Source organism: Ovis aries, chromosome 24 (assembly GCF_016772045.2).
Source record: "Ovis aries strain OAR_USU_Benz2616 breed Rambouillet chromosome 24, ARS-UI_Ramb_v3.0, whole genome shotgun sequence".
NCBI classification, from domain to species: Eukaryota; Metazoa; Chordata; class Mammalia; order Artiodactyla; family Bovidae; genus Ovis; species Ovis aries.
The window spans coordinates 9,700,724-9,723,802 of NC_056077.1; the positions used below are offsets into that span (position 1 = coordinate 9,700,724).

The 23,079-nt window shown below is 37.7% G+C and overlaps 1 protein-coding gene across 11 annotated transcripts in view; it reads left to right on the forward strand.

Annotated features, from left to right (window-relative positions):
• Positions 1 to 2,544: 2,544 nt before the first annotated feature.
• Positions 2,545 to 23,079, forward strand: part of ATF7IP2 (activating transcription factor 7 interacting protein 2) — a 54,887-nt gene continuing 34,352 nt past the window's right edge. For 2 of the 11 annotated variants that reach the window (XM_060405868.1, XM_060405873.1), the window contains exons 1-5: positions 2,545 to 2,625; positions 3,724 to 3,869; positions 3,954 to 4,069; positions 19,401 to 19,792; positions 21,618 to 22,474. In XM_060405868.1, the coding sequence (XP_060261851.1) occupies positions 21,628 to 22,474 (847 nt within the window). In that variant the 5' untranslated portion in view covers positions 2,545 to 2,625; positions 3,724 to 3,869; positions 3,954 to 4,069; positions 19,401 to 19,792; positions 21,618 to 21,627. Of the gene's footprint in view, positions 3,298 to 3,723; positions 3,870 to 3,953; positions 4,070 to 19,400; positions 19,793 to 21,617; positions 22,475 to 23,079 lie in introns of all 11 variants that reach the window. The other 9 variants (XM_012104091.5, XM_060405872.1, XM_060405871.1 and 6 more) reach the window with 8 other exon arrangements.

Consider the following 23,079-nt stretch of genomic DNA (forward strand, 5'->3'; position numbering starts at 1 on the left):
TATATACTCTTTAACTATATTCAAAATTGCTATTTTCTCAAAAGATCAAATTTGTGGGTGGGGCGGGGGCGGCAAGAAAAGGGGTGGAGAAGCAGCAGGAATAAGATGAACCAAGCCAAAAGGTACAATCTTCCAGTTATAAGATAAATAAGTATAGGGATGTAACATACAACATGCTAAATACAAACAACACTGCTATATGTTCCAAATCCGGAAAGGAGTACATCAAGGCTTTATATTGTCACCCTGCTTATTTAACTTACAGGCAGAGTACATCATGCAAAATGCCAGACTGCATGAAGCACACGCTGGAATCAAGATTACTGGGAGAAATATCAATAACCTCAGATATGCAGATGACACCATCCTTATGGCAGAAAGTGAAGAAGAACTAAAGAGCCTCTTGACGAAAGTGAAAGAGGAGAGTGAAAAAGTTGGCTTAAAACTCAACATTCAGAAAGCTAAGATCATGGCATCTGGTCCCATCACTTCATAGCAAATAGATGGGAAAACAATGAAAACAGTGAGAGATTTTATTTTGGGGGGCTCCAAAATCACTGCAGATGATGACTGCAGCCATCAAAGTAAAAGACGCTTGCCCCTTGGAAGAAAAGCTATGACCAACCTAGACAGCGTATTAAAAAGCAATGACATTTCTTTATGAACAAAATTCTGTCTAGTCATAGCTATGGTTTTTCCTGTGGTCGTGTATGGATGTGAGAATTGGACAATAAAGAAAGATGAACACCGAATAATTGATGCTTTTGAACTGTGGTGTGGAGAAGGCTCTTGAGAATCCCTTGGACTGCAAGGAGATCCAACCAGTCAATCCTAAAGGAAATCATCCCTGAATATTCATTGGAAGGCCTGATGCTGAAGCTGAAACTCCAATACTTTGGCCACCTGATCCAAAGAAGCAAATTATTGGAAAAGACCTTGATGCTGGGAAAGATTGAAGGCAGGAGGAGAAGGGGACAACAGAGGATGAAAGTGTTGGATGGCTCCAGGAGTTGCTGATGGACAGGGAAGCCTGACGTGAGCCAGTGCATGGGATCGCAAAGAGTGACAGGACTGAGTGACTGAACTGAACCAAACCAAGTTATACATGAAGTTTTTAAAGAGTAAATTCTAAGAGTTCTCATCACACACACAGATAACTTTTTCTATTTCTTTAATTCTATATTTATATATGACAGATGTCCATTAAATTTATTGTGGTAATCATGTCTCTAGGTAAGTCAAATCATAATGCTGTACATCTTAAATTTATACAAGGCTGTATGTCAATTATATCTCAATAAAACAGAAGAAAAGCTATGGACATTACTTTATAAAAAGTATTTTATGAAGCAAAAAAACTGCAAAGGATGGCAATATTTTACATTTTTCCAGGTTTCCCTAGTGTTTGACAAAAAACAGTTGGATTCTCATATCTGTTTCTGTATTCAACTTGTAGCAAAAGAGTTGTTAATTTCCTAGAAGCTTCTGGATAATTCGATCTAACTTCTTTAGATTATGAGAATAAAAAAGGCCAATAACATCTTCCTATTGTTAAGAAAATAGCTTTGACCTTATAGACCTCCAGGGATCCCTGGATCACATTTTTGGGAACCAACTGGATTACAGTACCTATTTCTATGAATAATCTATTTCTAGATCGTCCAATTTGGGCTCTTTTTTCTCGTAGTCAGTAGTTACTAGTACAAATAAGCAGCTCTGTCCTCCGTGATGCTGCTGCTGCTGCTGCTGCTGCTAAGTCGCTTCAGTCGTGTCCGACTCTGTGTGACCCCATAGACGGCAGCCCACCAGCCTCCCCCGTCCCTGGGATTCTCCAGGCAAGAACACTGGAGTGGGTTACCATTTCCTTCTTCAATGCATGAACGTGAAAAGTGAACATGAAGTTGCTCAGTCGTGTCTGACTCTTAGCAACCCCATGGACTTGCAGCCTTCCAGGCTCCTCCGTCCATGGGATTTTCCAGGCAAGAATACTGGAGTGGGGCGCCATTGCCTTCTCAGGCCTTAAACTAGATCGAGGGTGCTTAATTAGAGAAGTCACTTTAATCACTAAGAAAGAGGTTATCTGGCAGCGGAGAAGGTCTCTTGACGTTTGACACAGCCTAGCGTGGCAATTCCGTTTAGGCAACGCAAGAAAATATGACCACTGGTCTGTGTCACAAAATTTAAGTTGTCCAAAAAAAACGAAATCGAAATCTACGGAATTTTATTGAAGTATTTTAAAACCTTAAATGCCTGCAGACGAGTCGCCTGTTTTTGTAAACAGGGATTTTCGGAAAACTTTCAGTCACTCAAATGCAAGGCCTGGCTCAGGAGCCTAGTCGCGCGACTCGCGGGTGACCCAACACGCTGACAGTCGCTTTCCTGAAGGCGAATTCTCTGCACCCCTCAGCCGACTTCCACTTACCTGCCTCTTCCACCAGGTCGCCTCTGATTGGCTGGGCTGCCGCAAGCGCGCTCTGCCATTGGCCGGAAGTCCGGGAGGTGGGCGCAGAGAGACTTACCTCGGCCGGTTTACTGGAGAGCGTCATTGTGCTCGGCGGTTGCAGTCCCCAGAGGTAGAGTTTGTAGTGCGAAGGCAGAGAAGCGGCCAGCGCGACGCCGCTCTAGGTACGTTGGAACGGGCCGCGCGAGCGGCGGTTGACCGGGACGGCAGTTTCTCCGGCGCTGCGTGCCTCCCTGAGGGCCGGTCCCCGGAAGCCTCGGAGCGCTGCGCGAGCCAGGCGGTTGTGGCGGGGTTGACTCTAAGGCGTCTATGGAGTCGCTGGGGCGCCGACCTGGCTGGGAAGACGTCGGCGAAGGGCGAAAGGACGCGTCTCCTACCGCTATCGGAGTGGGCGCCTAGCGAACCGGGAGTGGCGGGCGGCGGCGTGTGCAAGTCGGGGTCGCGGAGGCACGTCCCCTCAGGGTTTGGTACTCGGCGAGTAAGTACAAGCTTGGGGCCTGACAGGACTACTTTTAGAAACGGACGGAGAAAATGTAGTCTCCCGCCCCATCTTTGAGATTCCGTTGCCACATTTCCAAGAGTTGTTTTAGTTATAATTTGTCCGAAGAAACCAGGGGCCAAAAGTTGTGTTCTTGTCCTGGTGGCGGGGAGGCTTTCCTTGACGTATGTTCGAAGGCACTAGACCATTTGATGCCCAAATACCTTTTTAAATTAAAGCACCTGGAGCACAAACGTGTGACGTACACCTGTGGAGCTCATCCGTGTAGGGATGCTGTGATTGAAGGATGAAAGCCGTGTGCCAGCAGGCATGATTCTTTAACACAGTTTATTTTTGAGTAAGTTAAAAAAAAAAAAAAAAAAGACCTGCTTCTCGCTCCCCTCACTTACTTTCTCCAAACGCCCCTCTCCCACCTGCTTTCTCCTTCTTGGCAAAGTTCAAGAATGTGTTCTGTACAGAGGAAGCAGTTATTTTGCTTTTTCTCTCTAAAACCTCACTGTGCTTGGAAAACTGACTTTTATGTTGAAGATGAAATTTCCAACATTGTAACCCAGCACGTGTTGCTTCTTTTGTGAAGAGCTAGTATTCACTGCTCTAAAGACTTCTGTATGGTCAAGACCTAGGAAAAGATGATTGTACAGAATAATTCATTAGAAACAAAATGTTAAAAAGTAGAATTATGTGAAATCCAGTTAAGTGGGCTGTTATACTAAATTGGGATTTAATACTCTTCATGATGATTTTGTCATATATTTACTTATAGCCAGTAAAATGATCGGCGACATAAATATTTGCCTAACAAATGGGGAAGAACATTCAAGATAACTTATATCACAGGAAAGCTATTGAAAAAACAAAAATGAAGCATCTGGCTCAAGGACTAATTACACTGAATTCAGCTCTTGTGAAGTATGTCTTAGTTTATTCATCTTTCAATACATTTTTGGAAATGTTGAGTCTGACCATAATCAAATTAATCTACTTAACTCTCAGTCTTATCTGCAGATTTTTACAGACTACATCCTAAGATTGACTTCTGCCTCAACAGAAATGCATGAACAGTGTGTTATTGGAAATGATTTGCATCCTTTAAGAACTGGTGTATCTAGGTACATCTTGAATTTTCTGCTCTGCTTTCATTATTGACTCTTGTACTTCACCTCAACCTTCAATCCTACCGTATTTACTTGCTACATAGAATCTTGAATTCTGGTCTGAAAATATTGCATGATCCCTGCATTGTTGCCTGTGCATATCATGTAGTTCTGTTATAGTGGATGTGTACAGATGTATTTCATTTGATGTAATCAAATTTTAAATAACATAGTTTTTAAAAATAAAAATAAACTTTGATTTTAAATGCACAAGAGTATTCTCATTAAGTTGAATGAGATTATTACATATAAAATACAAATAACCATATTCTATCTTATTCTGTCTCATATTCTTACATAATTTAAATACTTATTCTATACTCTGAGGCTTAATTCAACCTTGACCCATACCTTTCAAATGCATTACTCTAGATTCACGTAACTTTGTATCCCTTTTTAGCTTTACCAATCTAAGGACAAAAAGCTTGTAGTCAGGCCATATCTAGAGGGAAATAACCATAACTCTCTCAATTGGGTAGATAATTGAATATAATGTGAAATTTTGAACTTCTCGTTAAATTTCTAGGGGTATAAGGGGTTTGTATATAGATAACTATGTAGAGGTATTATATGTTTCTGTTAAAAGTGGTACCATTAGTATATGTTTGAGGTTCTACGGTGTATAGTGCTGCTTATGGTATAGTTACTGCAAAAGTTACTGAGGTCTGTTCCGGTCCTCTTTATTAAGGAAAACATAGCAGCATTAAATAAAGCTTCTACATGAAAAGCATCTCGCTGAGAATTTAAAAATAAGACATATCTCAGCCCACAAAGATCATGACTAAAATATATATTTCTAATGGGAAAATCAGATGAGGAAGTAGTTCTCTTAGGGAAAGATGTTTGCTGAAGTAATGATCTTTAAACATGACCTAAAAGTGAGTGGATAATAAGGGAGAATGTTGGTATATGGCAGTTTTGATGAGTTTTTAAAAAGTGAAGGCTAAATTTGTAGGAAATTTGGAGATAAAATTTGATAGCTTTAGGGAAAAGGAAATACAAAAAAGATAATGCAGTCGTGATTCTCTGGTTATTTGCTTGTAACAACTCAAGTATTGATTTAATTATATGTGATGGAAAAGGTGTTGTATAGGTATAGAAAATAGCTAAATTCTAATCTGTAAGTATAGGACCATGATAATGGCTAAAATTTGTAACTCAGGAAATAAAAGTGAGCATATTTTAAAATACTGAGATTAATTTTTAAAAAGTTATATTAAAAGTGATTGCCATAGGCAGTGAGTGTTGACAACCAGCTGTTTCATTGTGAACATTTTATACTGCTTAATTTTATGCTATTACATTGATAAAGAAAATTTTTAAGTAAAAGCAAAATTCTCCTAACACCTATTAGAAGATGTTAATGCTGCTGGTCCCTGGACCACACTTAGAGTAGTAATAATATTCATTCTCGTTGTAAGACCTGACACAAGTTGGTCATGTTTTGTCATTTTCTTGATCACTTTCTTGATCACCTTGTCACATCATAGTACCTAGTTTTTACTTGTGATAGGAGATTTCTTTGAATCTTAAGATCCTTGGTTTAAATACTGGCTCCTGAAATGTGTGTGTATGTGTGTGTTTTTAAACTTTTTTTGAAGTTATACAACCTATCTTAGATTCATTTTGATAATTTAATGTAGAATATAACAATTGTGCTTTATTTAGCATTGATAATATATTAAGGTAGTACTTCAACAAGAAGCAACCCAAGTGAGAGATATTTTGTAATGAAGAAAACCAATCCACCACCAAAAGTACATAAGATAAATGCAATCATTATGTACCCATAGCTTTAAACTTTATAAGAAGGGGGAGAGACTGCTTTAATTGAAAGAAATAGACAAATTGACAACAGTAGTAGACCACTCTGAAAACACTCTTAATAGCTGGAAGAATATGGACAACACAGCAAAGAAATTTGAACTGGTTGACATCGACATAGAATAACACTGCACCCGGCAATGTTAGAATACATGGTCTACTCAAATACAGGTGGACCTTTTGGGAAAATTAGCCATGAAAATAGCCTCAACAAATATTACAGGATTGAAATTATTCAGAAGATTCTCTAATTACAGTGAAATTAAGCTAACCTTCAACAACAAAAATGCAACTTGGAAATCTGCAATTGCCTGGAAATTAAATGTATTTCTAAATAATGGACAGATCATTATTTACCTCCACAGAAGGAATTATAATGGAAATTAGAAAATATTTTGAACAAAATGAGAATCAAGAGGGTTTATCAGAATTTATGAGACTCAACTAAGGTAGAGCTTAGGAAATTTTATAGCTTTAAATGCAAAAGGAAAAGGGAATGTGACTGAAAGTTAAAGATCTGAATTTTCCTGTCAATCTAGGAGAAAATCAGGCCTGAAGAAAACTGAATCATTGAATATCCCTGGTGGTCCAGTGGTTTGGAATCCTCCTGCCAATTCAGGGTACACAGGTTCAATCCCTGGTCCAGAAGATCCACATGCCATGAGGCAACTAGGCCCATGCACCAGAACTACTGAGCCTGCCCTCTGGATCCCATGAGCTACAACTACTGAGAATACTTGCTGCAAATTCTGAAACCCTTGAGCTCTAGAGCCTGTGCTCCACAACAAGTCAACCTGCCACAACTAGAGAAAGCCTACCATGCACCAGCAAAAGACTCCGCCCAGCAAAAAGAAAAACTTGAATCATAAAACTAACAGGAAATGATGAAATGTTTGGAACACTACATGTAATAGAAAACTAGAAGTCAGTGCTATGAGAGTATTGATTAAATGGATAAAAGTCTAGTGACCAAGAAAAGGAAAAAAACACATCCTTTATATCAAGAATAAAAAGAGATATCACTACAGATCCTGATTATATTACAAGTGTAATTAGAGGATATTATGAAGAACCTTATAAACCAGGAATTCTGTTAAGTTTTGAAGTATTTTATGGAGAAACAAAATTAACAGAGAAAGGCAAAATATGGATGATCCTATATTTTAAAAAATTCACTCATAAGTTAAAACCTTTATCACAAACTTAACTCCAAGCCCAGATGGCATTATGATGAATTATTTCTAAAATTTAAGGAAGGAGTAATACTACTTGCAAAGACAAACTCATCAGAATTAAAGGAGAAAAAAAAAAGACCTAACAGTTTTTTATATGAATCCTGAATAACTTTGATTTCAAAACCTGATGACTCATCTTTCTTGTAATATTGATACAAATTCCTAAACAAAATGTTACCAAGTTGAACACAAGAACATGAAGCAATGTTTTTTGAAAAGGACATACTATGACTGACAGATTTATTTCAGGAATAATCTTAGGTTTAATATTTTGAGAGCTCAACCAATATGATGCAAATTGGGAAAATGAAGTTATATGGTCATCTAAACATGAAAAGGAAAAAATCAAAAATACATTAATGATAAAACCTTCTGGGAATAGAAGGATATTTTATATTTAATGGTGTTGGTGAAACCACATACCCTCTTCAGGATTGATGATCCGAGATGGATGCCCATTAACAGCATACATATTCATTGCATACCGTAGGTTCTAACTAATGCAGTAAGAAAATGAGAATTAGTACAAAAATAGGAAGTTCAAAGGAGAAGGCAATGACAACCCACTCAAGTACTCTTGCCTGGAGAATCCTGTGGATGGAGGAGCCTGGTAGGCTGCAGTCCATGGGGTCATGAAGAGTCGGACATGGCTGAGTGACTTCATTTTCACTTTTCACTTTCATATGTTGGAGAAGGAAATGGCAACTCACTTCAGTACTCTTGCCTGGAGAATCCCAGGGACAGTGGAGCCTGGTGGGCTGCCGTCTATGGGGTCGCACAGAGCCAGACACAACTGAAGCAGCAGCAGCAGGAAATTCAAAAGAATTTATTATGTTTAATAAGTGAGTTCCTTATGATTATACAGTGGGAGTGAGAAATAGATTTAGGGGCCTAGATCTGATAGATAGAGTGCCTGATGAACTATGGATGGAGGTTCATGGCGTTGTACAGGAGACAGGGATCAAGACCATCCCCATAGAAAAGAAATGCAAAAAAGCAAAATGGCTGTCTGGGGAGGCCTTACAAATAGCTGTGAAAAGAAGAGAAGTGAAAAGCAAAGGAGAAAAGGAAAGATAGAAGCATCTGAATGCAGAGTTCCAAATAACAAGGAGAGATAAGAAAGCCTTCCTCAGCAATCAATGAAAAATAGAGACAAACAACAGAATGGGAAAGACTAGATAATGTCTTCAAGAAAATTAGACATACCAAGGGAACATTTCATGCAAAGATGGGCTCAATAAAGGACAGAAATGGTATGGACCTAACAGAAGCAGAAGATATTAAGAGGTGGCAAGAATACACAGAAGAGCTGTACAAAAAAGAGCTTCACGACCAAGATAATCACAATGATGTGATCACTCACCTAGAGCCAGACATCCTGGAATGTGAAGTCAAGTGGGCCTTAGAAAGCATCACTACGAACAAAGCTAGTGGGAGTGATGGAATTCCCGTTGAGTAATTTCAAATCTTGAAAGATAATACTGTGAAAGTGCTGCACTCAATATGCCAGCAAACTTGGAAAACTTGGCAGTGGCCACAGGACTGGAAAAGGTCAGTTTTCATTCCAATCCCAAAGAAAGGCAAATGCCAAAGAATGGCAAATGCCAAAGAATGCTCAAACTACCGCACAATTGCATTCATCTCACAAGCTAGTAAAGTAATGCTCAAAATCCTCCAAGCCAGGCTTTAGCAATACATGAACCATGTGCATGAACCAGATGTTCAAGCTGGTTTTATTTTTATTTTTTATTTTTTTTCAAGCTGGTTTTAGGAAAGGCAGAGGAACCAGAGATCAAATTGCCAACATCGGATCATGGAAAAAGCAAGAGAGTTCCATAAAAACATCTATTTCTGCTTTCTTGACTATGCCAAAGCCTTTGACTGTGTGGATCACAATAAACTGTGGAAAATTCTGAAAGAGATGGGCATACCAGACCACCTGAGCTCCCTCTTAAGAAACCTATATGCAGGTCAGGAAGCAACAATTAGAACTGGACATGGAACAACAGACTAATTCCAGATAGGAAAAGGAGTATGTCAAGGTTGCATATTGTCACTGATTTAACTTCTGTGCAAAGTACATCATGAGAAACGCTGGACTGGAAGAAGCCCAAGCTGGAATCAAGATTGCTGGGAGAAATATCAATAACCTCAGATATGCAGATGACACCACCCTTATGGCAGAAAGTGGAGAGGAACTAAAGAGCCTATTGATGAAAGTGAGAGAGTGAAAAAGTTGACTTAAAGCTCAACATTCAGAAAATGAAGATCATGGCATCTGGTCCCATCACTTCATGGGAAATAGATGGGGCAACAGTGGAAACAGTTTCAGACTTTATTTTGGGGGGCTCCAAGATCACTGCAGATGGTGATTGCAGCCATGAAATTAAAAGACGCTTAAAACCTTGGAAGGAAAGTTGTGACCAACCTAGACAGCATATTCATAAGCAGAGACATTTTGCCAACAAAGGTCCGTCTAGTCAAGGCTATGGTTTTTCCAGTGGTCATGTATGGACGTGAAAGTTGGACTGTGAAGAAAGCTGAGTGCTGAAGAATTAATGCTTTTGAACTGTGGTGTTGGAGAAGACTCTTGAGAGTCCCTTGGACTGCAAGGAGATCCAACTAGTCCATCCTAAAGGAGATCAGTCCTGGGTGTTCATTGAAGGACTGATGCTGAAGTTGAAACTCCAATACTTTGGCCACCTCATGTGAAGACTTGACTCATTGGAAAAGACTCTGATGCTGGCAGGGATCGGGGGCAGGAAGAGAAGGGGATGACAGAGGATGAGATGGCTGGATGGCATCACTGACTTGATGGGCATGAGTTTGAGTGAACTCCAGGAGTTGGTGATAGACAGGGAGGCCTGACATGCTGCAATTATGGGGTTGCAAAGAGTCGGACACAACTGAGCAACTGAACTGAAATTAGTTTAATGAATTAGAGATAACAATTATATTTCTCTGTGGTATGAGACAGAAAAAAAAATGAAAGTTAAAATGATGGCACATACAAAGCATTAAAAAATGAATACCTATGGCAGTAAAGGAATAGAGGAACATCAGACGTGAGACGTGTAAAACAAAAAGTAAAATGGCAGCCATAAATCCAATTATATCAAGTGTGAATGGATTAGACAGTTCAAATACCAGATTGTCAGACTGAATGAAACGTAGCATACAAGTATATGCTATGTGTAGGAGACACACATAGATTGAAAGATACAATTATGTTGAACGTAAAAGGATTTTAAAAAGCCATGTGAATAGCAACCATAAGGAACCTGCTGCTGCTAAGTCGCATAAGTCGATTCCGACTCTGTGTGACCCCATAGACGGCAGCCCACCAGGCTCCCCCGTCCCTGGGATTCTCCAAGCAAGAACACTGGAGTGGGTTGCCATTTCCTTCTCCAATGCATGAAAATGAAAAGTGAAAGTGAAGTTGCTCAGTTGTGTCTGACCCTCAGCGACCTCATGGACTGCAGCCTACCATGCTCCTCCATCCATGGAATTTTCCAGGCAAGAGTACTGGAGTGGGTTGCCATTGCCTTCTCCAATAAGGAATCTAGGTATACTAATTTAAGACAAAATAGTCTTTCAGGATTAGAGGTAAAAGGGGACATTTTATAATAAAAGTTGCAGTCTCGTAGGTAGGTAAAACAATGAGAAAAATATGCAAGTACAGCACTAAAATAGGTGGAGTGAATACTGACAAGAATGGAGAAATAGAAAATTCAACAATAATGGTTAGAGACTAAAACACTTTCTAAGTAACAGATCAATTAGAAAAGACTTGAGTAATTCTATGAACCAACTAGCCTGAAGAAGCATCTTTTGAACATTCAGGCAAATGAAAGCAGAATATATTCTTCCCAAACATACATAGAAAAATTTCCAATGTAGATATTATGTTAGTCTGTAAAACAACTTCAACACATTTTAAAGGACTGAAATCACAACAAAGTATGTTCTCTGACCACAGTGGAATGAAATTAGAATTGAAGCAGAAGAAAGTTGAGAAATTCACAGCCATAAGGAAATTAAACAATACTTTGCTAAATAGTAATAACTAGTGGGTCAAAGAAAAAATCATGAGAGAAGTTAGAAAATACTTTGATGTCAAAGAAAATGAAGACAACAAAACATTTCGGGTACAGTAGTTTCTCATGAAATTTGTAGTGATAAATGCCCACATTTTTTTTTAAAGACTTCAATAAACTAACTTTTAACTTTAATACAAAAAGAAGAAACTAAACCTAAATAGAATAAAGAAAATAATAAGAATTAGAGTGGAAAGTATTAATAAAATCAAGGAAGAAAAAAGTAAAATTAAGGAAATCCAAAAGTTTTCAAAAAGATCAACCAAATTGACAAACCGTTACCTAGAGTGACCATGGAAAAGACTCAAATTACTAAAATATGGAATGAAATGGTGCATTACTACTGATCTTATAGAAGTTAAAAAGATTATAAGAAACTACTATATACCAATCAATCAATTAATTAATTGGACAAATTCTTAGGAAGACTCAAATGAACAAAACTGACTCAAGAAGAAATAGAAAATCTGAAAAGAGATTGAATTAAAACACAAAAACCCATTATCAAATGGTTTCACTGTTGAATTCTAACATGTGTAAAGTTACCAATTTTTTACAAGTTTTTCCAACAAATAAAAGAGGAAGGCAGGCCAGTATTATCCTGATAACAAAAAGAGATTACAAGAAAACTACAGAGCAATATGGTGCAAAGATTGTCAACAAAATGCTAGCAAGTTGAATCCATCAATGTCATGACCGTGTGAGGTTTATACCAGGGAAGCATCTTTTTCTTTGGTGCTCAGCCTTCTTTATTGTCATGGTCCAACTCTTGCATCTGTACATGACTACTGCAGAAACCATAGCTTTGACCATATGGATCTTTGTTGGCAAAGTGATGTCTCTACTTTTTAGTATGCTGTCTAGGTTTGTCATAGCTTTTCTTCTAAGGAATAAGCATCTTCTAATTTTATGACTTCAATCACTATCAGCAGTGATTTTGGAGCCCAAGAAAAATGTCACTTTTTCCTCTATATATTTGCCATGAAGTGATCACTTCATGGGAAATAGATGGGGAAACGGTGGAAACAGTGTCAGACTTTACTTTTATGGGCTCCAAAATCACTGCAGATGGTGACTGCAGCCATGAAATTAAAAGACATTTACTCCTTGGAAGAGAAGTTATGACCAACCTAGATAGCATATTCAAAAGCAGAGACATTACTTTGCCGACTAAGGTCTGTCTAGTCAAGGCTATGGTTTTTCCAGTAGTCGTGTATGGATGTGAGAGTTGGACTGTGAAGAAGGCTGAGCACCGAAGAATTGATGCTTTTGAACTGTGGTGTTGGAGAAGACTCTTGAGAGTCCCTTGGACTGCAAGGAGATCCAACCAGTCCATTCTGAAGGAGATCAGCCCTGGGATTTCTTTGGAAGGAATGATGCTAAAGCTGAAACTCCAGTACTTTTTGGCCACCTCATGCGAAGAGTTGACTAATTGGGAAAGACTCTGATGCTGGGAGGGATTGGAGCAGGAGGAGAAGGGGGCGACAGAGGATGAGGTGGCTGGGTGGCATCACTGACTCGATGAACATGAGTCTGAGTGAACTCCAGGAGTGGGTGATGGACAGGCAGGCCTGGCGTGCTGTGATTCATGGGGTCGCAAAGAGTCAGACATGACTGAGCGACTGAACTGAACTGATGGGACCAGATGCCATGATCTTATTTTTTTGAATGTTGAGTTTTAAACAGCTTCTTTATTCTCCTCTTTTCATCTTCATCAAGAGACTTTTTAGTTCCTGTTCACTTTCTGCCGTTAGGATGGTATCATCTGCATATCTGAGGTTGTTGATGTTTCTCCTGGCAGTCTTGATTTCAGCTTGTGCTTCATCTAGCCCTGCATTTTGCATGATATATTCTGCATATAAGTTAAATAAGCAGGGTGACAATATACAGCATTTTTATACTCTTTTGCCAATTTTGAGCTAGTCTGTTTTTCCATATCTGGTTATAACTATTGCTTTTTGACTTGCATACAGGTTTCTCAAGAGGCAGGTAAGGTGGTCTGGTATTCCCATCTCTTAAAAAAGTTTTCTGCAGGTTGTGATTCATATAGTCAGAAGCTTTAGGGTAGCCAGTGAAGCAAAATTAGATATTTTTCTGGAATTCTCTTTTTATATGATTCAACAGATGTTGGCAATTTGATCTCTGGTTCCTCTGCCTTTTCTAAATCCTGCTTGAACATCTGGGAGTTCTCGGTTCATGTACTGTTGAAGTCTAACTTAAAGGATTTTGAACTTAAGTATCTTACTATCATGTGAAATGAGCACAATGCTATGGTAGTTTGATATTCTTTGGCATTGCCTTTCTTTAGGATTGGAATGAAAACTGACCGTTTCCAGCCCTGTGGCCATTGCTAAGTTTTCCAAATTTGCTGGCATATTGAGTGCAGCACTGCAACAGCATTATCTTTTAGGATTGGAAATAACTCAGGAGGAATTCATCACTTCCACTAGCTTTGTTAGTAGTGATGCTTCCTAAGACCCACCTGACTTCATACTCCTGGCTCTGGATGAATGAACCCATCATGTGGTTATCTGGGTCATTAAGACCTTTTTCTTTTATGATTCTGTGTATTCTTGCCACTTCTTAATATGTTCTGTTTCTGTCCCTTGCCCTTTCTGTCCTCTATTGTGTCCATTTTTGCATGAAATGTTCCCTTGCTATCTCCAATTTTCTTGAAGAAATCTCTGTTCTTTCCGATTCAATTATTTTACTCTATTTCTTTGTGTTGATCCCTTAGGAAGTCTTTCTTATCTCTTCTTGCTATTCTCTAGAACTCTGTATTCAGTTGAGTATATCTTTCCCTTTCTCCTTTGCCTTTTGCTTCTCTTGTTTTCTCAGCTATTTGTAAGGTATCCTCAGACAACCATTTTGCCTTCTTACATTTCTTTTTTTGGGGGGATGTTTTTGATCCCTGTCTCCTGTACAGTGTTGAGAACCACTATCCATAGTTCTTCAGACACTCTACCAGATTTAATTCCTTTAATTTATTCATCATCTCTTCTGCATAAGCATAAGGGATTTAATTTATTCATACCTGAATCATCTTAGTGGTTTTCCCTACTTTCTTCAGTTTAAGCCTGTTTTTGCAATAAGGAGTTCATGATTTGAACCACAAGCAGCTCCAGGTCTTTTTTGCTGACTGTAAGGAGCTTCTCCAGCTACGAAAAATGTAATCAGTGTGATTTCAGTATTGACCATCTTGTGATGTCCATGTGTAGAGTCATGTCTTGTGTTGGTGGAAGAGGGGGTTTGCTCTGACCATTGGGTTCTCTTGGCAAAACTCTGTTAGCCTTTGCCCTGCTTCCTTTTGTACTCCAAGGCCAAACTTGCCTGTTACTTCAGGTATCTCTTGATTTCCTGCTTTTGCATTCCAGTCCCTTATAAAAAGGACATCTATTTTTGGTGTTAGTTCCAAGTCTTGTAGGTATTCATAGAACTGTTTGACTTCAGTTTCTTTGCCATTAGTGGTTGGGGCGTAGACTTGGATTACTGTTACATTGAATGGTTTGCCTTGGAAACAAACTGAGATCATTCTGTTGTTTTTGAGATTGCACCCAAGAACTGCATTTTGAAATCTTTCATTGACTACGAGGGCTACTCCATTTTTTTCTAAGGGATTCTTGCAGTATCTATCATCTATCACAGTAGTAGATGTAATAGTCATCTGAATTGAATTTGCCCATTCCTGTATTTTAGTTAACTCATTCCTAAGATGTCAATATTCACTCTTGCCATCTCCTGCTTGACCCCATTTAATTTACCTTGCTTGATTCATGGACCTAACATTCTAGATTCCTATTCAATATTGTTCCTTGCAGCTTCAAACCTTACTTTTCACCACCCAGACATATCCACAACTGAGCATTTCTCCTTTGGCCCGTTCTCTTCATTCTTTCTGGAGCTATTTCTCTGCTCTCCCCTAGTAGCATATTGGATACCTATTGACTTGGGGGGCTTATCTTCCCGTGTCATATCTTTTTGCCTTTTCATACTGTTCATGGTATTCTCAAGGCAAGAATACTGAAGTGGTTGTTCTCAAGGCAAGAATACTGAAGTGGTTTTCCATTCCCTTCTCCAGTGGACTGCATTTTTGTCAGAACTTTCCACCATGACCCGTCCATCTTGGGTGGCCCTGCACAGCACGGCTCATATCTTTATTAAGCATGTGTAAACCTATGGAAAGCAAATGTAGACCTTAAAAAAATAGGACATTTTCACACTAAAATGACATGGAGATAACATAAATAAGAAAATGTAAAACATAACAGCAGCAAGTTATAAAAACCAAATGTAAAGTATTAATGTGTGATTAATTAATATGATAAATGCAAATTGGATTAAATTCTCCTATTAAAAGACAGATTGATTTGTTTAAAATATTCTCAATAAATTTTGTAAGGAACATCTAAAACAATTTGGTGGAATGGACAGCAGTATATTCAGCTGAATTACATTGTCAGATAAAATAGAATAAAAGGGGCAGTTAAGTTATGTTTTTAAAGTTTAAAATTAATAGAATGTTTTCAAACAGTTACAGGCATACCTTGCTTTATTGCACTTAATTGTTGCTTCACAGATACTGTGTTTTCTACAAACTGAAGGGTTGTGGCATCCTTGCTTTGAGCAACTCTGTGAGAACCATTTATCTAACAGCCTTTGTCCAATGGTGTCTGTCGTGTTTTGGTTATTCTTGTAATATTTCAAGCCTTTTCATCATTTTATTTGCTACGGTGACCTATGATCATTGACCTTTGATATTCCTGTTGGAGTTGTTTTGGCATTTTGGGGAGTAAAGTATTTTGCAATTAAGGTATGTACATTCTTCTTTTAGCCTATCATACACTAAGCGTGCATACGAAGTCGCTTCAGTCACGTCTGACTCTCTGCGACCCTATGGACTGTAGCCTGCCAGACTCATTTGTCCAGGTGGCACTAGTGGTAAAGAACGCACTTGCCAATGCAGGAGACTTAAGAGACTTAAGTTCAATCCTTGGGTTGGGAAGATCCCCTGGAGCGGGGCACAGCAACCCATTCCAGGCTTATTTGCAGCAAAGGATTCAAGGTGGTTGAAAAGTCAGCATGGTGATGTCAGTGTTGCCCAATTAGACTGAGTTATGGGCTTCCTAGGTGGCACTAGTGGTAAAGAACCTGCCTGCCAATGCAGGAGACATCAGAGACGCAGATTCAGTCCCTGGGTCAGAAAGATCCCCTGGAGAAGGGCATGGCGACACTTCAGTATTCTTGCCTGGAGAATACCATGGATAAAGGAACCTGGCAGTTGCAGTCTATACTGCCACACAGAGATGAACACAACTGAAGCAACTTAGCACACATGCATTCACACATTGCTTTTTATGCTCCCAGTAATAAATTTCATTCTCTCAACCTCTCTACAACATGTAAGCCATTTCTTCACGTTGTAGGCAGTTACCAATACAGATGAGCCTTGACAACTTTGGGTTTAGAGGTACTGACCCTCCACACAGTCAGAAATCACCATATAACTTTATAGTTGGGCACTCCATATCCTCAGACTCAACCAACTCTGGATAAATCCAGTAGTACAGTAGTATATATTCAGTGAAAAAAAATCTTGAGTATAAGTGAACCCACTTGTTTCAAACACATGTTGTCCAAGTGTCAGCTGTACTTTTCTGAGCCTTTTACAAGTTTTATTTGTACCCTTAAGCATTTTGATGCAGAGGTTTTCCTACGTATCTAAAGTTTTATCAACTACAAGTTGCACACTGTTATGATGAAGTATTTTTTTGGTAAACTTTATGAGTAATTCACTGTGAAAAATCATAAAAATTATATGTTCATTTTGAGTTCTGCATTCCTCTTATATTTTTATCATTGTGATCATTGTGCAGCCCATAGCATAGCTCCATGTTCTTCAATAAATTAAATCAGAAAGCTTCTCTACCACCAGTAGGCCTCCCTATTTCACACATTACCATGGGGTAAGGAAGAAGTTCTCAAAGAAGAGAGATTACGTTTTAGCATAAAAGGAAGTAGTCAGTAAATCTTTTCTCTGTTAAAATTAGGAGTAAAGACAAACCGCAGAATGAGAGAATATACCCATAACTCATATAGCAAAGGGTTATTTGTATATAGTATATTCATAATGTATTGAGTTCTCTTTAAAAATAAGACAACCCAGTAGAAAAAAATGAGCAAAACATAACCAGGAATTTTGCAGACAGGGAAACAGGTATAGCCAGTAAACATGAAAAAATAGCAGTAATTAGTGAAATGCAAATTAAGGGAGTGAGATACACATCTATATCCAAGTAGATTGTTAAAAATTAGGTCTAGCAATACCAGGGGCTCAAGAGGATGTGAATAATGGTTACTTGTACACATCTCCTGCAGGGATGTAAGTTGGTACAACTACTTTGGAAAGTAAGTTGGCTTTCTTGAGAACTTGAAAATTTATATAACTTATTGCTACCCAACAAACCCACGCAAGAAATGCTTACAGATACACACCTTGAAGCAAATATGTTCACAGCAGCAGTGTGAACAAAAACAAAAAAGATGGAAATGACTCAAATATCCTTCAAGGTAACTGAATAAACAAATTTTGTTTTACTGACCTAGTGCTTTATTATAATGTCATGAAAATGTATGAAGTATTGCTATATATAATCACATGTATAAATTAGGGGAATATGAGTGAAAAAACAAGTATTAGGAAACTATAGTTTACTCAAAAACAAGTATAGTCAAACTTCATTGTTTTTGCATGACATTTGTAATGAAACTATAATTCGTAAAAGACAATAGATCTATAAACTCAACAATCAGGTTACAGATTACCTCAGGATGGAGAAGAGGGAAGGGGCACGGTATGGAAAACATAGGTAAATGCAAGTTGCTAGTCGTGTTTGGTTAAACGGTGGATGGATCAGAGGTACTCAGTATCTTCAGAATATTGTTATACGTTATATATTACATGTATATTTTAAAAAATTTGTTTCTTTTTTACCACACTGGGTCTTCACTGCCGTGTGTAGTCTTTCTCTAGTTGCAGCAAGCATTGGCTTTGCATTGCGGTGACTTCTCTTGTGGAACATGGACTCTAGGTATGTGAGGCTTCAGTAGCTGTGGTGCAGGCTCAATAGTTATGGCTCACTGGCTCTAGAGCACTGGCATAGTAGTTGTGGCACAGAGGCTTATTTGCTCCACAGCATGTGGGATCTTCCTGGTGTGCACGTGTGCTCGCTCAATTATGTCAGACTCTTTGGGACCTTATGGACTCTAACCTACCAGGTTACTATGTCCATGGGATTTTCCAGGCAAGAATACTAGGGGAGGTTGCCATTCCCTTCTCCAGGGTAACTTCCCAATCCAGGGATTTAACCTGTGTCTCCTGCATTGTCAGGTGGATTCTTTACCACTAGACCACCAGGGAAACCATACATGTCTTTATGCATCAAATGTAGAAGCATTTCTATCTCAAAGTTTTTCACAGCTTTTTGCTAGTTTGGGACTTTTCCAAAGGCCCTGAAAAGGACCACAGCAATGTGTTCCCTTAGTTGGTGTTTGCAAGGTTTACCAAAGTAAGTTTAACTGTAATCATATAAGACTATTGTCTCTCATTTTATTTCATCTTACCCTTGCTTCACCTAGCAAAAGAATTGCTTCAGGCATTTTGTGATTGGGGATATACTTAGTGTGTCTTTAATAGGATACATTTGTGGCTCACAGACACTTTTGAGTGTTTTCAGTTACTGCTATCAGCTTTATTGTGGTGGGAATGTGTTCTGTGGTGCCTGGTACCTGGCGTATCTGAGTAGTGAAGAAGCTAAAGATTGGAATTTATGAAGCCAGAAGATAGGGAAAATTTTTTCCAATTATTTGATGTTTAAAATTTTAACTAGGGAATTTAATTCTCACAGATATCCCCTCAAAAGATAACTTTTATTAGAAATATATTCAATAACACATTCGAGTAGAAAAATTCACTATATATATTTTTCCTTTTGATAGAACTCTGCCTTTCAAATAAAAGATTTTTTTTTGTTTTTAAATGACACAAAGCTGTAGCATTATCAATAAGAATTTATATTTTTAGATGAAGTTGATTGTTGTATACATCCTGATTTTTGGTTTAAAATTAATCAGCCCAGAACAGATGGACAAACTATGGCATATTCAAATGATAGACTACTGTACAGCAATGAGAAAGAATGATCTACAATTAAACAGAGCATGCATGAATCTCACAAACATAAGGAAAAGTGAAAGAAGCCAGACACTGCTGCTGCTGCTGCTGCTGCTACTACTACTACTAAATCACTTCAGTCGTGTCCAACTCTATGCAACCCCATAGACCGCAGCCCACCAGGCTCCCCCGTCCCTGGGATTCTCCAGGCAAGAACACAGGAGTGGGTTGCCATTTCCTTTTCCAATGCATGAAAGTGAAAAGTCAAAGTGAAGTTGCTCAGTTGTGTCCGACTCTTCGCGACCCCAGGGACTGCAGCCCACCAGACTCCTCCGTCCATGAGATTTCCCAGGCAAGAGTACTAGAGTGGGGTGCCATTGACTTCTCTGAAGCCAGACACTAAAAAGTGCTTATTATGTAATTTCATTTATATAAAATATAAAAAGTGGCTTAAATTCATCTATGCTGTTAGATTGCAGGCTACTGATCACCCCTAGGAGACGGGGAGCCAGTGACGAGAAGGAGAAGTATGAGGGGACTTCTGGGGGACTGGAATTATTATTTTTTTTATTCTTTTATTTCTATAACCTTTTTAAAGAGTAGTTTTAGACTCACAGCACAATTAAGAGGAAAATAACAGATTTCTCCTATATCCCTTGCCCCATACGTGTATAACCTCCACCATTATGAACATCACCTACCAGAGTGTGGTGTATTTGTTGTAATTGATAAACCTATGACACATTCTCTTTTTGATCTAGATTCTAGTTAAAGGAGTGTATTCAGTTTGTGAAAATTCTTTTAACTGTGTACACATGATATGTGCGCTTTTCTGTGGTACTATACTCAGTAAAAAAGTTTGGAAAAGAAAAAAACAACAACAAACCCCCACACACACACAAAAAAAAAAAAAGAATTAAAAATTAATCAACCTTGCTCTAGAAAAGACTTGGTTTCTCCATTTTTTTATATGGTGAATATTACAAAAACTGTATTCATAAAGAGGCAGTCAAATATATAGTCAAATAGGAAAAGTAGAATTCTATCTTGTATCAGGCCCTTAATTAATGAAACTGTGCTATTTTCTGGATTTTCTGATTTTTAAGTATGCATGACAGGTTTTTGAAATTTGAATTTATGCTTTTTTTTTTTCCTCTAAGTAAGATTCACTCAGCCTTCAGGTCTCAAAAATCCTGGAATTGTTCCTGATCAAATGATATACTGAATGAAAAGAATATATATAGTCAATGAAAGCTTCAAGTAAGAAAATAGATAAGGATAAATCAAAAAATTATTCAGGTAGCTTTGACTGGGTTGCTAAGTTGTGTCCAAGTCTCTGCCATCCCATGGACCTTACCCCACCTCCCTGGGTTATTTGTACCTTGAAAGGTCATATTGAGTTTACTAAATGTGCTCTCTAGTTTGTTAGGTAACTGGTCTACCATATAGTATATAGTTGTTTGTTTTGTTTATATTTACCTTGTAATTCGGCAGTTTTCTTCTAAACCATTTACCTATCTATGGTTTAGATTGGACTTAATGTGAATACTTAATGTGAATAACGAGAAATACAGGTAAATACTGTTTTTCTCTGTTATGTAGTAGATTTTTATTTAACAGAAATAATTCAGGATTAAGAATGTATTGAAACCTAACTTTGGTTTTCTTATTTGAACTAGGATCATGTTGTGTATCTTAGCGTTCATTTCATACTGATAACTATAGGGAATCAGTTCTTGCAATACCATTAATTTGGAAATTGGAATATTAGGAAAGCTTTAATAAAGGTGTCACGTGATACAGAAAACAGAATATTCCATACAAAACATGGTTTATCTGTTTTTATGAAAAAATGTTTTAAGTATGGCCTGCTTGGATTATTTAAATTAGAACTCAATGGTTGTAGTAGTGAGCTGTCATAACAAAAAGTGGCCTTATAAATGATCAGACTTAGTATCAAATAAAGGTTTACTGGCAGTATAAATTTTGACTTTATATAGTTAGAGTTATAGAACAATGTTTAATTATCAGTGACACAGATGAAAATGGATATAATTTTCAATAAAAATAATTATCTAAATCTGGCATATAGTCTCAACATTATTTTAATATTGTAAATAAGTGTTAGCTTTTGTCTGTTAGAGAAATGCATTCAAATATGGTATTTTACATTCCAGGATATGAAAGATGGCAAGTCCAGATAGAAGTAAACGGAAGATTTTAAAAGCCAAGAAAACAATGCCTGTAAGTTGCCGGAAGCAAGTAGAGATCCTGAATAAGTCAAGGAATGTTGAAGCACTAAAAACAGCGGCAATTGAGAATAATATATCAAGTGGTAATCAGAATTCAAGTACTGATGTCATAAGTAGCAAATGTAGACATTCTGAAAATGATGCTTCCTCATTGAACTCCATCAGAAATTCAGTATGTGAACCAAAAAGTAAAGAATTTTCTCAGAATTTAATAAAACCACTAGAAATTATTGATTCAGAAGCAAGATTGGAATACACAGAAGAACAAGTTGTGTACCCTTATGAAAAGCCAAGTAAAACAGTAGCATTTCCTGGGAAACTCTTTATACATGAGGCAAAAGATTCACAGAATACTTATGAAAATCATTTTGAATGTCAGGCAAGTGTAACAAGATCCTTTTTTGAACATAAAGAAGATTGTAATCTGAAATCCATTTGCCATTTATCCAGTGTATTGAGTGGTATAGTTCAAATTCCAAAGTCTACAAAAACAAATACCTTGGATGATAAGAGAATTGACAAGATAGTTTCCTATTTAGAAGCAAATTCCAGTGCTGAATTATATGATAAAAAGCAAAGTGACATTTTAATTTTCAGTTCAGATGACCCTTTTGTGCCTGCTGATAAAATACCTAAATTGGTGAATTCAGTCATTTCAAGTAACTGTGCTGATGACATTTTGAAAAGTGAAGAATCCTATAGGACCTGTCTTTCCAGCATTTTAAGTTGTGAAAATATAGACGCAAAGTGGCTGTCCTCACTTGGCACTGATAGTAATAACAGTAAGTGAATACTTATGTATCTCTTGGAGAAATTATAATAGTTACTTTGCTTGGGGGAATTTCATTATCTCAGATATAGATACAGTAGAATCCTTACAGACAGGAAAACAGTAAATGATGACAATAATTATTTCAGAGTATCTTGTTTCTGAACCATTCTTGGCAGTGATGGGGAATGGTATCCTCTGTCTCCAACGGGAAGTAAGTTCTGGCAAAGAAGGAATCAGTCACTTTCCTTTGAAAGTACAACAGGATTAAAAGGTGGTTTATAGGGATTGTTTGCTTCATTGACACTTTTTCTGTTTTTGGAGTTTTATTAATAAGAAGGCTAGTTGAGAGAGTGGGTTTTTAAAATAGTTGATGAACCCATTTCTTTCCTTAGAATTGACCTATATATTACATGTCAAGTATAAGTTGATAGATAATAAGCATACATATGCATACAGGTTTGTGTGTATGTAGTGTAAGAAATACAAATAACCAATGAAGTTTTAGGATTATAAAATCATTAAAATAGCAGAAGTTTATTAAAAGTAGGGTGTTTTATAGCTTGATGAAATACAAGAAAAGATTTCATAGGAAAAATATATTTGTTTTCTTGTCTA